The 12672-nt window shown below is 41.6% G+C and overlaps 1 protein-coding gene across 1 annotated transcript in view; it reads right to left on the reverse strand.

Moving 5' to 3' along the window:
- The window catches only part of LOC127617781 (uncharacterized), a gene marked incomplete at its 5' end in the record, with an annotated part of 288177 nt that extends 275615 nt beyond the window's left edge, over positions 1 to 12562 (reverse strand). Inside the window, 10 exon segments of the mRNA XM_052089853.1 lie at positions 4891 to 5332; positions 8475 to 8726; positions 9701 to 9822; positions 9919 to 10093; positions 10344 to 10676; positions 10981 to 11074; positions 11203 to 11339; positions 11584 to 11762; positions 11985 to 12134; positions 12457 to 12562. Coding sequence (XP_051945813.1) covers positions 4891 to 5332; positions 8475 to 8726; positions 9701 to 9822; positions 9919 to 10093; positions 10344 to 10676; positions 10981 to 11074; positions 11203 to 11339; positions 11584 to 11762; positions 11985 to 12134; positions 12457 to 12562 — 1990 coding nt within the window.
- Between the last annotated feature and the right edge of the window lie 110 nt (positions 12563 to 12672).

The raw sequence follows: 12672 nt of genomic DNA on the forward strand, positions 1-12672 counted from the left end.
AAACCAGTTAAAAAATGGATCACAGTATGGCCAGAGGATGGTACCTCAACACTCCAGGACTGCTTCCAGGATACAGACTGGAACATGTTCAAGATGGCAGCCACCTACAATGATCACACAGACCTTCAAGAGTACACTGAAACAGTGACTGCCTACATCAGAAAGTGCACTGATGATGTAACAATCACCAAGACCATCACCACACGTGTACACCAGAAGCCATGGCTGACAGCAGAGGTCCATGTGCTGCTAAAGACCCGGAATTATGCATTCAGATCAGGAGATTAAGCAGCCCTCAATACTGCGAGAGCCAATCTGTCCCATGGCATCAAGAAGGCAAAACAGTTGCATGAACAAAAAAATCAAAAACAACTTCACAGACAGCAGAGACACACAGAGCCTATGGCAAGCTTTTCAGACCATCACTGACTACAAGCCCCTGGCACAGGCCTGTGATGATGACTCATCCCTCACCAATGCACTCAACCACTTCTATGTACGATTTGAAATGCAGAATGACACACCTGCAGAGAAAATACTCACACCTCCCAATGACCAGGTGCTTTGCCTCTTTGCAGCCGACGTGAGGAAAACCCTATCTAGGATTAACCCACGTAAGGCTGCGGGTTCCGACAAAATACCTGGCCGTGTACTGAGATTGTACTGAACAGCTGACAGATGTCCTAATAGACATTTTTAACACCTCGTCCCCACGTGTCTCGAGTCAACCACCATCATACAGGTACCGAAGAAGTCATCAGTGATCTGCCTGAATGGCTACCAACCCATTGCACTAATACCAATCATGACGAAGTGCTTTGAGAAGTTAGTCATGCTTCACATTAGGTCCAGTCTCTCTAACACACTCGACCCGTTCCAGTTTGCATACCATACAAACCGCTCTACGGACGATGCAATATCCCCCTCCCTCCACCTGGCCGGAATCACCTAGAACACAAAGACTCATATGTACTGTAAGAATGCTGTTTATTGACTTCAGCTCGGCATTCAACACAATAATCCCACAACACCTCATCAATTAGGAGAAGCGATCTATCTACAGGAGTCTGCAGTTGTATGTAAGTGTGTTTATTTAATTGTTTTTAACATTGTTAGAGTGGTATTCATTGCTAGATCAGGTGCTGTTTGTTTACTGTTACATTTCTTGTTGCACTTAAATCTGTTTTGTATACTATTCTGATGATAGTGAAACTTTTTAATATGGCACTTTTGGTACCACTGTCTCCTTAAGATGATTCACTTATGTTTTCCTCTTTTGTAAGTCGCTTTGGTTAAAAGCGTCTGCCAAATGAATAAATGTAAATGTAAATTAGCTGAACTTGCAGGGCCTCAACACCTCCCTCTGTAATTGGATCCTGGACTTTTTAACAAAAAGATCTGTCAGTCAGTCCGGGTCAGCCAAAACACCTCCAGAACTACCACAACTCCAGATTAATTATAAATATAATATTCAGTAAATATAATAATTCAGCTCATTTAAAATACATTACATTATTTGCCACAGAGAGGTGAAGAATTGATTAGATAACACTAAAACTTGCTTCAGAAGGCAAATATTGTCTATTTCCATAAGATTGAACAAGCCTATCATTGGTCAACAGTCCACATCAATTCATTTTGCAGTTGAAGTCATCATTGTGTCAGTGTCACGAACACCGACAAGGGCGTCTCCCTCCCCGGCCTTCGGAGATCGCACTCGCCCGAGTACTAACTGCCCTGATTGTTCCCAGCTGCTTCTCATTACCCTTGTCTATTTAACCGTGCCTGTGAATTCCTTCCTTGCGAAGTCTTGTTAGCCCCGGCCACATTACTGAGCGTGTTTACTCCCGTAAACTCACCGCTGCCGAACAAAATTACTATTTAACCGCGAGCTCCTGGCCATCAAAGCCGCCCTGGAGGAGTGGCGACACTGGCTGGAGGGGGCCAGACACCCGTTCCAGGTACTTACTGACCACCGCAACCTCGAATACCTCCGCTCAGCCAAGCGCTTCAACACCCGACAAGCCAGATGGGCCTTATTCTTCACCCGATTCGATTTTACCATTACCTACCTCCCTGGGTCCAAGAACACCAAGGCTGACTCACTCTCCCGGCAGTACGAAGTCGAACCCCAGAAACCCATGGTCGAACCCATCGTTCCCCCCGCGCTAATCCTAGCCCCCGTCCAGTGGGACATCATGGCCGACATCACCGACATTGCCACTGCTCCGCCACCTCCCGAGTGACCACCTGAATGGACATTCGTGCACCCCAGCCTCCGGGAGAGAGTGCTCCGCTGGGTACATGACGCCCCGATCTCCGGGCACCCTGGCATCACTGCTACCACGCGCCTCTTGAGAAACTGCTTTTGGTGGGAGACACTTTCTGAGGACACCGCTGACTTCGTCAAGAGGTGTCGTCCGTGCAACTTGGCGAAGGTCCCTAAGCAGCCACCGGCCGGACTTCTTCAGCCTCTACCTACACCCTGGCGCCCCTGGTCCCACATAGCAGTGGACTTTGTTACCGACTTACCCAGTTCCCGAGGACACACAACCATACTCACCGTCATGGACCGTTTCTCAAAGGCGTGTCGCCTCATCCCTCTTCCCAAGCTGCCCACCGCCCTTGAAACTGTGAACACCTCTTTCAGTATGTGTTCCGTCTCTACGGACGGAGGATATTGTCTCGGACCAGGGTCCCCAGTTCACCTCCAGGGTTTGGAAAGCCTTCTTCCGCCTCCTAAACGTTAACCTCGGTCTCTCGTCCGGGTACCATCCACAGTCCAACGGCCAGGCAGAGCATCTCAACCAGGAAATCACCAGGTTCCTACGCACATACTGCCATCAGAACCAATCGGACTGGAGCCGGTTCCTCCCATGGGCTGAGTACGCCCAGAACTCCCTGCTTAAGCCATCCACCAACCTAACCCCCTTCCAGTGCGTCCTGGGATATCAGCCCCCGCTATTCCCCTGGTCCGGCGAGCTCTCGGAGGTTCCTGCGGTGAACGACTGGGTCCAACGCAGTGAGACAGTGTGGGACCAGGCCCACGTCCACCTACAACGGGCCATGAACCGCTCCAAGACCTAGGCGGACCATCACCGCCGACCCGGCCCCGACTACGCTCCGGGCCAATGGGTTTGGCTTTCCACCTGAGACCTCCGTCTCCACCTACCCAGCAAGAAACTCAGCCCCAGGTATGTGGGTCCCTTTAAAATCCTCCGAAAGATAAATCCTGTCACCGTTCGTTTACAACTCCCCACTGATTACCGTATTTCTCCTACCTTCCATGTCTCCCTACTCAAACCGGCCGACACCCCGAGGGCTGACGAGGAGGAGACCCACGGCCCCCCTCCCTTGGTCGTAGGCAGCGAGGAAGCGTTCCAGGTACGAGGACTGCTTGACTCAAGGCGACACCAAGGTCGGATCCAGTACCTGGTAGACTGGGAGGGGTACGGCCTGGAGGAGAGATCCTGGGTAGACTCCGATGACATACTCGACCCCAACCTCATCACCGAGTTCCACCTAGCCAACCCGGACAGACCGGCCCCTCAACCTTGGGGAAGACCCCGGCGCAGGTCGCGTCCTCGCGTCAGGAGCCGCTCGCGGGGGGGGGGGGGCTCTGTCACGAACACCGACGAGGGCGTCTCCCTCCCCGGCCTTCGGAGATCGCACTCGCCCGAGTACTAACTGCCCTGATTGTTCCCAGCTGCTTCTCATTACCCCTGTCTATTTAGCCGTGCCTGTGAATTCCTTCCTCGTGAAGTCTTGTTAGCCCCGGCCACATTACTGAGCGTGTTTACTCCTAAAGTCTTGTTATCCTGTGTACCAGGACAGTGTCCTGTGTACTGCCCTGACCCACTGCCTGTTCTAGTTACGAGCCTGCCAGTCCCCTTCTCACTCTGTTTGACTGTTTCCTTACCCTGCCTGTACGACCTGATTTTGCACTTACCTAATAAACCGCATATGGATCCCAACCAGCCTGAGTCCTCGTTACAGTCAGAGATTAATTTATTACAAGGGTTTTTCTGAGAATACGGATATGTGCATGTGCCAGAAAGACTCTTTTGGAGCATCTGACTTTTGATGCTTCACAATAAACAACATTTTTAAGTAGCTGTTTCAAGTTAAACATAGTTTGAATCTTACAAAAACAAATCTAAGGACCACTGCATTTAGAGATGTGCTCCATCCAGCTTTTTGAATGCAAAAACACATTTTAATTTCATGCTGTCTGCTGTCAATAATCGTGTTTTGTTGCCTGTACAGCTGGAGTAGGTACTTCAGGCCTACATCTTTGATTTTGGGTCAATGAAGGGGTACTTTAGTTTTACTAATGGTGCTTCAAGGCTGCTTAAGGCAAAAAAGTTTGGCAAACACTGGTCCATAGGACTCATACACTATATTCCAATTCTTCTGAACTCATTTGATATCTTTGTATGTGGAACAGACCACATTATTCACTGATCTCAAATTTAATTCGCACCTCAGCATTTTCAAACTGGTACTTAGCTATTGGTCACAAGACATGCAGGAATCAATGCCATTTAGCATCACTGGTATCAAACTTCATGTGGCAATTCTCCACGCATCATTTCATGTCTCTTTTTAATATTTCACAATGCAAATGAGATTTGAGAGACCTGGCAGGGGGGAAGATAAATGAAATTAAGACAACCTGTTTGTCACACAAAACAATCGTTTGACTTCAGAAAACTGGTGATTTTATGTTGCTTTCTGTCATTTTTGAAGCTCATTTGTGTCCGACACCACTCACCTTAATTGTTTGGAAAATAGTAAATGCAAGTAAATGCAGGCAAAATTGACATTTTTGAACAAACTAACCCACTAAGCAGTAATGTTATAGTTACATATAAAATTCTAAAAAGCTACCTGATCTTCCATCTCTCTGGAAGTCCACATGATACCACTCTCCATCATTGACCTTCTTGTTCACAGCCAGGGTCTTGGTGGTGCCAGATCCCATATCCAGAAGCAGGTACAAAAGACCATCCAGCATCTCGATAGCAAAGAAGTCCACCTTCTGGGTGAGAGGGCTCTTGGCTTCTTTAGTCTGTTGTTTGGGTTTTCCATGGCTAAATAGTAGAAGTCCATTGGGCTCAGTGGTGCGGAAGTCAAAGGAAATGGAGCCGGTTTTCTTGCTGTTCCACTTCTGAAGTGTGATGAAGGATTCTGGTGTCTCAAAGGTGATGGGGTCTAATGTTGCCACATTTTCACATTTAAAGGCAACAACTCCATGAATCTTCATCTTGGGGTCACCCTTGAAGGCCAAACTGGACAACTCCAGCCGCACATCATTGTTTTTATACACAACCTTAAAAGCAACCATGAAAATGATGAATGTTAAACAGATTTTTAAAATCAATGTCAGTGATAATTTGAGGTATACTTTATGTAAACTATGTTTGCAGAACCCTTATAAATCGGAGGAAAGCTTGATCATAGTTATGAATTTATCAATGTCTCTTTAATTAAAATTAAATTAAACTCTTTTAATTGTATCATTGCACAGTAACATTCTTAGTACATTTTTAAATCACTTTAATGAAGTAATGCATTTAAAGGAATAGTTCACCCCAAAAATTGTAATTCTCTCATTTACACACTCTCATGCATCCCAGATGTGTATGAATTTCTTTCTTCTGCAGAACACAAATGATGATTTTTAGAAGAATATTTTTGCTCTGTAGGTCCATACACAGCAAAAACGTCAGTGTTATTTCAACTCCCATAGTGTTAAATGTAACACTTTCACAGAGTTTATATAATTCTCACCCGTCCAGAGTTAAATTAACACTTTGGATAGTGATAATATTTTAACTCCATAATAGTGTTAAAAATGTAACACTCAGAGTGTTATTTCTTAACACATTTATGAGTAATTTTTACACTACACTTGTGTTATTCCTTGGTGTTAATTCCTAACATTCAGTCACACTTTAATAGTATTTTTAACTCTTAATCGTGTTACTCCCTTACTCTTAAAAGTGTTAATTTAAATCATTCTGTGTTATAATAACACTAGTGTATTCAAGATAGTTGTTACATACAATGTTCTGAAAATGCCTTTTCACTATAGGAAAAAATAAACGTACAAAGAATTCAACTTTTTTTTTAATAAAGGCAAAATATCCAAGCACCATACAATTGAACTCTATGCACATTTACAGAGAAAATATTGGTACAATGTAAAGGCTATCATCTTTACCATAAGCACTTTGTAAGTCAAAAGGCTTATAAATTTGAAGAGAGTCTGCTACTCTACCCCACTGATCTTTACCCAGTTAGTAGAGAAGATGTCTTTTGCTTCAGCGGTTGGGCAAACATTTCACCATTTTCCTCATTGTCCACATTAAATGTTTTCAAAGGTCCGTACTCAACATGGTTCAAAGGAGATGTTTCCCAATTAGATGCTATGGACATTTGATGTTTTTTGGCAAGTGATACTGTGATGTTCTTGAAGTTTTTAAGTGTGCTCTTGAAAACCCTGTGTTTTGCCTCGAATCTCATACTCCACATATGTATTAATGGTCCAATTTTTCGAATACAAGACGGGTAATGTAACATATAATGATGTTTAGGAATCAGATTCCTACTTGGATACAAGTGTTTGAACAACTCATGATGTTCCATTATTAAATGCTTCAAATGCACAGTCATGCCTAGTGTAACAGATGGAGAGAATATTATGTTAATTATCTGCAGTAAGAGCAACAGCAAAGTCCAGTTCTCGTTCCCTTCTGGCACAATGTCACCAAAAATCAAAGGAATGTTTCTTACCAGACAAAGAGTCTGAATAGAGTTGAGTCCTATATTATTGCTGATACTGTCCAAGTTAACCCTTGTCGGGCGATTTTTGCGCTCCAAGTAGCCATAGTCAAAAGCGTATATTCGTGACAAAAGAACAGGTTTTGCCAAAACATTTTCAGAGAGATATTCAAACAGTAACTTAATCTCATACTGAGCCACCCCTTCAAGTATGTCATGCATTATGTCCAAAGAAAAGTTGTAGCAAACATGAAAGTACTGTAGGCTGTTAAGAGTTGAATTCTTCTTTAGACCAAACACACACAGCTTTTGTGGATCTGATTGCAACTCGCTGCAGTGCATTTCAAAAAGCTCTTTTCCACGCAAGATTATCTTTGGGTCATCCTCTTTGTAAACATTCTGAGCTTCATCTTTTTCAATCAAACACAAACGACAGAAGTGACGTCCACTGAAAGACTCAACAAAACCCATTATACCATGCATCCCCAAGTTGTCCCCAGTTATCTGACATATAGTGCCATAGACCTTTTCAGATGAGAAAGGCAATTCAATGCCATGACTCTCCAATATTTTGATGTCATCAATCAGAGGCTGTAAAATAGGATCAAAGCCATATTTTTTCACATCTTCTGCATGAAACAATGCAACCAAATGGATGTTCATCAATACAGAGTTTAACTTTGGAGGAAGATTTCGGAGGACAAAATAGAGTGCACCAACTTTGTGAACACCACGTTTTGAACCCAGTGGGTTAGCAGTCTCAAAGTCATTATAGTAAAGCTGAATTTGTAAAGAAGTGTGTGTTTTTGAGAACAATGGATGTGACTTGAAATAACTTCCATCACTAAAGTCTTCATATCTGTCTTTTGATACACATGGCTTTGAAAGCAGTTCACAAATGTAAGAATTGCGACAGATAAATGTAATAGTTTCCAAAATTGGAATGTAAACAAAAGTGTCTTTTACTGGGACCTGATCATAAGTACCTGTATTTTTATTTAGCCTTGTATCAAATCGAACTCCTAAATTTTTTTGCACTGGCTCCACAATCCCCCATTTCTCATTGAAATACTTCATTCTTTTAGTTTCAGTATTAAAACTCACAAATGGGTTTTCAAAATTCTCGAAACCCTTTTCCAATGAAGATCTTACAGGGTTATCTTTTGGCACAGCAGACATTACTTCATGCTTAACTTGGGAGTGCAGTCCACCAGCAAGTTCTTCCAAATCACTAATAATTGATGAAACTACACTATTTGCCATACCACTACCATGGAGTTTGGCAACAATTGTAGCACAGATATGTTTTGTGTTTTCTGTGATACTTTTGGCCTGATCCATTGTTGTCAAAATACCCAGCATCAGGGCTCTGCACGACACTTGTTCCTGCAACTTCTGTACTATTTTGTAAAATGTGAAAATCAGCCTGAAATGACTCTGAGGTTTCTGCATCACCACTTTGACAACTCTTATGAACATGAACTAAATGTTTTTTTAAACCTGCAAATGTTGAAAACTGACGCCTACAATTATCTTGTGCACAAATTAACTTAAACCTGGTGCTTGGATAGAAACTGTGCCCAATTCGCAAATGAGTTATTAGGCACTGGCTGGTAGCATGTACTGCTTGACAAATGAAACATTTAAACATAATCATATGTTATTCAAAAGTTTTGCCCGCAACTCACGAACTCTTGGAGACTCATCTGTTGTGGTAACATCAATGTTGTAGACCGTTGTCTGCAGAAAAGTGTAGAAATGGACCAGGGACTCATCATAAGATAAGTTAAAGACGTAGTGGGATTTAAACAGTTCATCAAAAGCACCCAATGAGCTGGTGGCTTGGCAGGGGATGAGCTGTTTGTCAACGGCGATGTAGAAGGCATCAATCTTCTTCTGGGTTCGGCCAACTGCATATATTCATTGATGCTGCAGCATGACTAAAAGAAGAAAAAATATATTATAAATGTATACACCTTCAAGTAAATCTGGTACTTGCTGGTCCATGTTAATGTAATAGACTTTGTAAACTGCCCCTGTGATTTGCGATCATTTGGTTCAACGTGAAAGCAGTCCCCCTAAATAACTGGGACATACTGGCCAGTAATAACAGTAAGATCAGCAGCAAGAGTCAGATTTCACCTCACGGTCTGACAAGATGATGGTGGGAAGCGCCCATTTAGCAAGTTTGTCTTTATCCTTTAATAATTAACCCAATTTTCAAGCAATTGCCACCCCTGAATTGATGCTAATTTGAAAGTGAAAGTAAAATGGTAACGGCCGCACAGGCATTTATAACGGTGCGTGGAACGAGCGTTCTCAGTTTGCTCCAACACGATCTCCTACTACTGCGTATCTATAGCACCAGTTTATGTTTGCATTTGGTGTGCTATCTATACACTGAAATTACTTTTTGCTTGCATATGATACACAATGGGTAGGGGTGTGGGGTAGGGACGTATTATATGTACGCCAGAAGTGCGGATCATATGCACAGGAAAAGTAATTTCTCTGTATAAATAGAATCCTACATAGAAACAGAAAATCATGGTATTGATACGCACTTTCAAGAGATCAGGCTTTTCATTCATTCAAAGTTGAGCTTCAGCAAGAGACATGAGGACCGTTATGAACGCCTGTGCGGCCGTGCCCATTTTACTTTCACTTTAAAATTAGTGATTTAAAAAAGGAGGAGCAAAAGAGGGAAAAACTCCGCTACACCCCACCCCCTGGTGATACCGGTATTATTGGTGTTGTCACACGTCGATTAACCATTGGGAAAATTTCCTCACAGTCACATCTCTAGAAGGAACGCACTTAAAAGCAAAATATGGACAGGAAAAGCTGGCAAGTGCATAGAACTAAAAAAATGGTCTTCTCATGGAATATTAACAAATGAGACATATAAACGTACCTTGTGAAAGTGCACCATTTTGTCCACTGCATCACTTGGACATATTTTGGTCCTCTTCCGTCCAGCTGAGGGTGGCAAGAGATAGAGAAGCAGCAGCATAGAAGCGATGTCACTGTCCCAGTCTATCAGGAGGAAAAACAAGGCATTAATGTCTAATAGGAAAAGATAAAACTAGCTAACTAATTTGTATTATGAACCATGCATGCTGTGTAGCTTACTCATTTCATCGTTCTCTGTGAGTTTCTCAGCAGCTTTTAGAAGTCGGCACAGCTCATTTGTCTGAGTCAGTTGTTTGGCCTCTTTGATGACCTTGGGCTTGAATGAGGTGTCCCACTTCTCAAGCATCTTGGAGGCCATTTCAGCACCAAACAGCAGCAGGAACTCTTGATTCACCTGTTGATTATACACACAAGCATATATATGAGGCTAGAGCTCAGTGCATTGGTGCGCTTAGTGATTTTTTTTTTAATATCAGTGTGTGGTATATTAAACCAGTTTAAATCAAAATAAAGATTTTGGAAAAAAAGAATACAGTAAATAAATAAGCCAGGAAGATAAATGATTGTGTATTTTCATGGCTAACATCCCACAAAACACTGGTTATTGAATACTTAAGTTTAAATAAAAGAAATATACAACTCACCAGTCCTTTAACATCCAAAAAGCATGGAAATGTTTTGAAGACATCTGTGCTTCTTTGTGGGTCATGCACTAGGTCCTGACGATGTTGAAATGTCATCTTCATCTTCTGAAATACACTTGCTTCATCAGGAGAGTGAACAAGAAATGAAATGGCCTCCCTGCAGGCATCTCCATCTAGTTGCTCAGGCAATGTGGTTGCTGATCTTCGGCGCTTTGGTCCTTGTGGTTGATACACCGAGGCTTCCTTGACTGGCCGTTTTCCTGCAGTCCTGGAAATGGTTTTGAGGCGCCATGCTAAATATCCAGTGCCCTTTTCCCCATCATAGAAATGCTCCTGTTACATTTAAATGAATAAACACAAATAAATCACAAAATGATCTTACAGAAAGTGCAGATGCAGCATTGTGAAACAAAAGAACAATTACTTATTTAATAGATTTTCTTTTTTCAAATTAATTTGCAATATCCTTATAACCCAAGTAATTTCAAATCAGGGCACTATTATCGATATTGTTGTTGAATTATCAAATCTTTTCACTTTTATAAGCAACTGTAATTACTTTATAATGAAATTACTACAACACCAAAGCCCTTTTCTGTAAATTGGGTGCTGTGTTTTCTTAAGGTTTTAAACTTACATAGCCATTTGGAGAAAAAGGATCCTTCAGTGAGGTAAAGAGAGTAATAATTCCCAGGGCATACTTCTCCTTCTGCTGACGGGAAGGAAACCTGCTATAGAGTGAAGAAAGTCAATCTTTAATAATTCCTCTTTATATAGTACAATAAACATTAGTTATATCATTACAAGATTACATCCTTTTTTTAAATTCCTTTGTAATAAAAACCTTTTTAAATCTTACCCATGTCTCTCAGTCATATCACTCGCCAATAGGTTAACAAGCTGTCTCCGAGTGCGGTGCATTAGTGAATTTTCTGACTTGTACTCTTCAAGAATAACCTCTCCTCCAGGCTTCTTAAGCAAGGCCTTTTCTACCATCTACTCACATAACAGGAAAATGAAATTTAAGTTTTAGTGTTCAATTCTTTCTATTAAATAAAATCAGAAAAAACATAGCACAACATGTCTGTATGGTAAAAATCTAGGAAGGGGCAAAGTAATAGCATTTTCTTTGATAAAGAGAGTTTGGAACCAAATGCTTCAATTGTTGATAATCTTAATTTAGCATGACACCTTAATTTGATTTACCATCAATTATAAGAAGTTTTCAGCTCTCAATTACCTCCTTTGCCGCCTCTGACACGGAAGCCTTTGTTGCAGAACTGCTCATGTGTTCTTTGCTGGATACATTTCTGCTTGTTGTGGGAATACTCAGTTCTCTACGGTCACTGTCACTTGAAGAAAGGGATGTGGTATCCGTGAGGGAAGATGGTGTTGAAGATGGTGGTAAAGGAGAAAATTCTTTAAAAAGAGAGAATTTGATTAACTTAACTTTTTGTGGCTTTACCCATTTTAGTATAAACATTTTAAGTTACCCTAAAGTATTTGGATGATATTTTTAGTAATCAGTAACAAACTTGTTCCATCATTGCCCACTGCCTTGTTCGTTCCATAAAGAAAGGTCAATGTCAGCTGCATCAAAGAGCCCCATCCATAAACACAGGTTTTCTTAATGACACCTACCTTCATCTGAAATGCTGTACTGACGTACTGTCAGGCACATGTCTGGATTGGCCTCCAACAGCTCTAGAAGAATGTCTTCCTCTACTGCTGTGTCAGTTTCATGAAAAATGTCAAGTTGAGCCTCATCAGGAAGCCCAAACTTGTTTTTGACTATAAAAAGAGAGAATGTAACAAGATAAAGTCACCTGGAGCAAGTTTTAAATCATCCTACTTAACTCTGTTTCCTTGACTTGTAAATGTTAAAGAATCTGCAGCAAAAGTATACTGCCATGTACTAACTAATGTTGATGATTACACTATGAACTGTCATTAAAAGTAAAGCCCTGCAATTAAAATAAAATGACAACATTTTAATAAACTGTTAAATACAGCCAAAAGTATTTAAATAGGTCAGCCACAGATAATCATGTACTGTGATTTGTTGCAAAAGTGGCTACATATTTTGTTTGGCCTTTAAAGGATGGCTATTTACCTTCCCTGGTGAATTCTGAATAGGTGAAGCCTGAGTGCAATTTGATGTACTTCTTGACACTACGGTATTTCACCTTCAGCAACATGGTAACATCCTGAAACTGCACCTAGTGGAGAAAAAGTGAGAAGTGGTTCAATCTTAACTGCAAGGATATACCGGTATGTTAGCTTATGTTTAAGTGGCAAACAAGCAGTGAAAATTGCTAATATGCAGTGA

The sequence above is a fragment of the Xyrauchen texanus genome, chromosome 24 (assembly GCF_025860055.1).
Source record: "Xyrauchen texanus isolate HMW12.3.18 chromosome 24, RBS_HiC_50CHRs, whole genome shotgun sequence".
Classification (NCBI taxonomy): Eukaryota; Metazoa; Chordata; class Actinopteri; order Cypriniformes; family Catostomidae; genus Xyrauchen; species Xyrauchen texanus.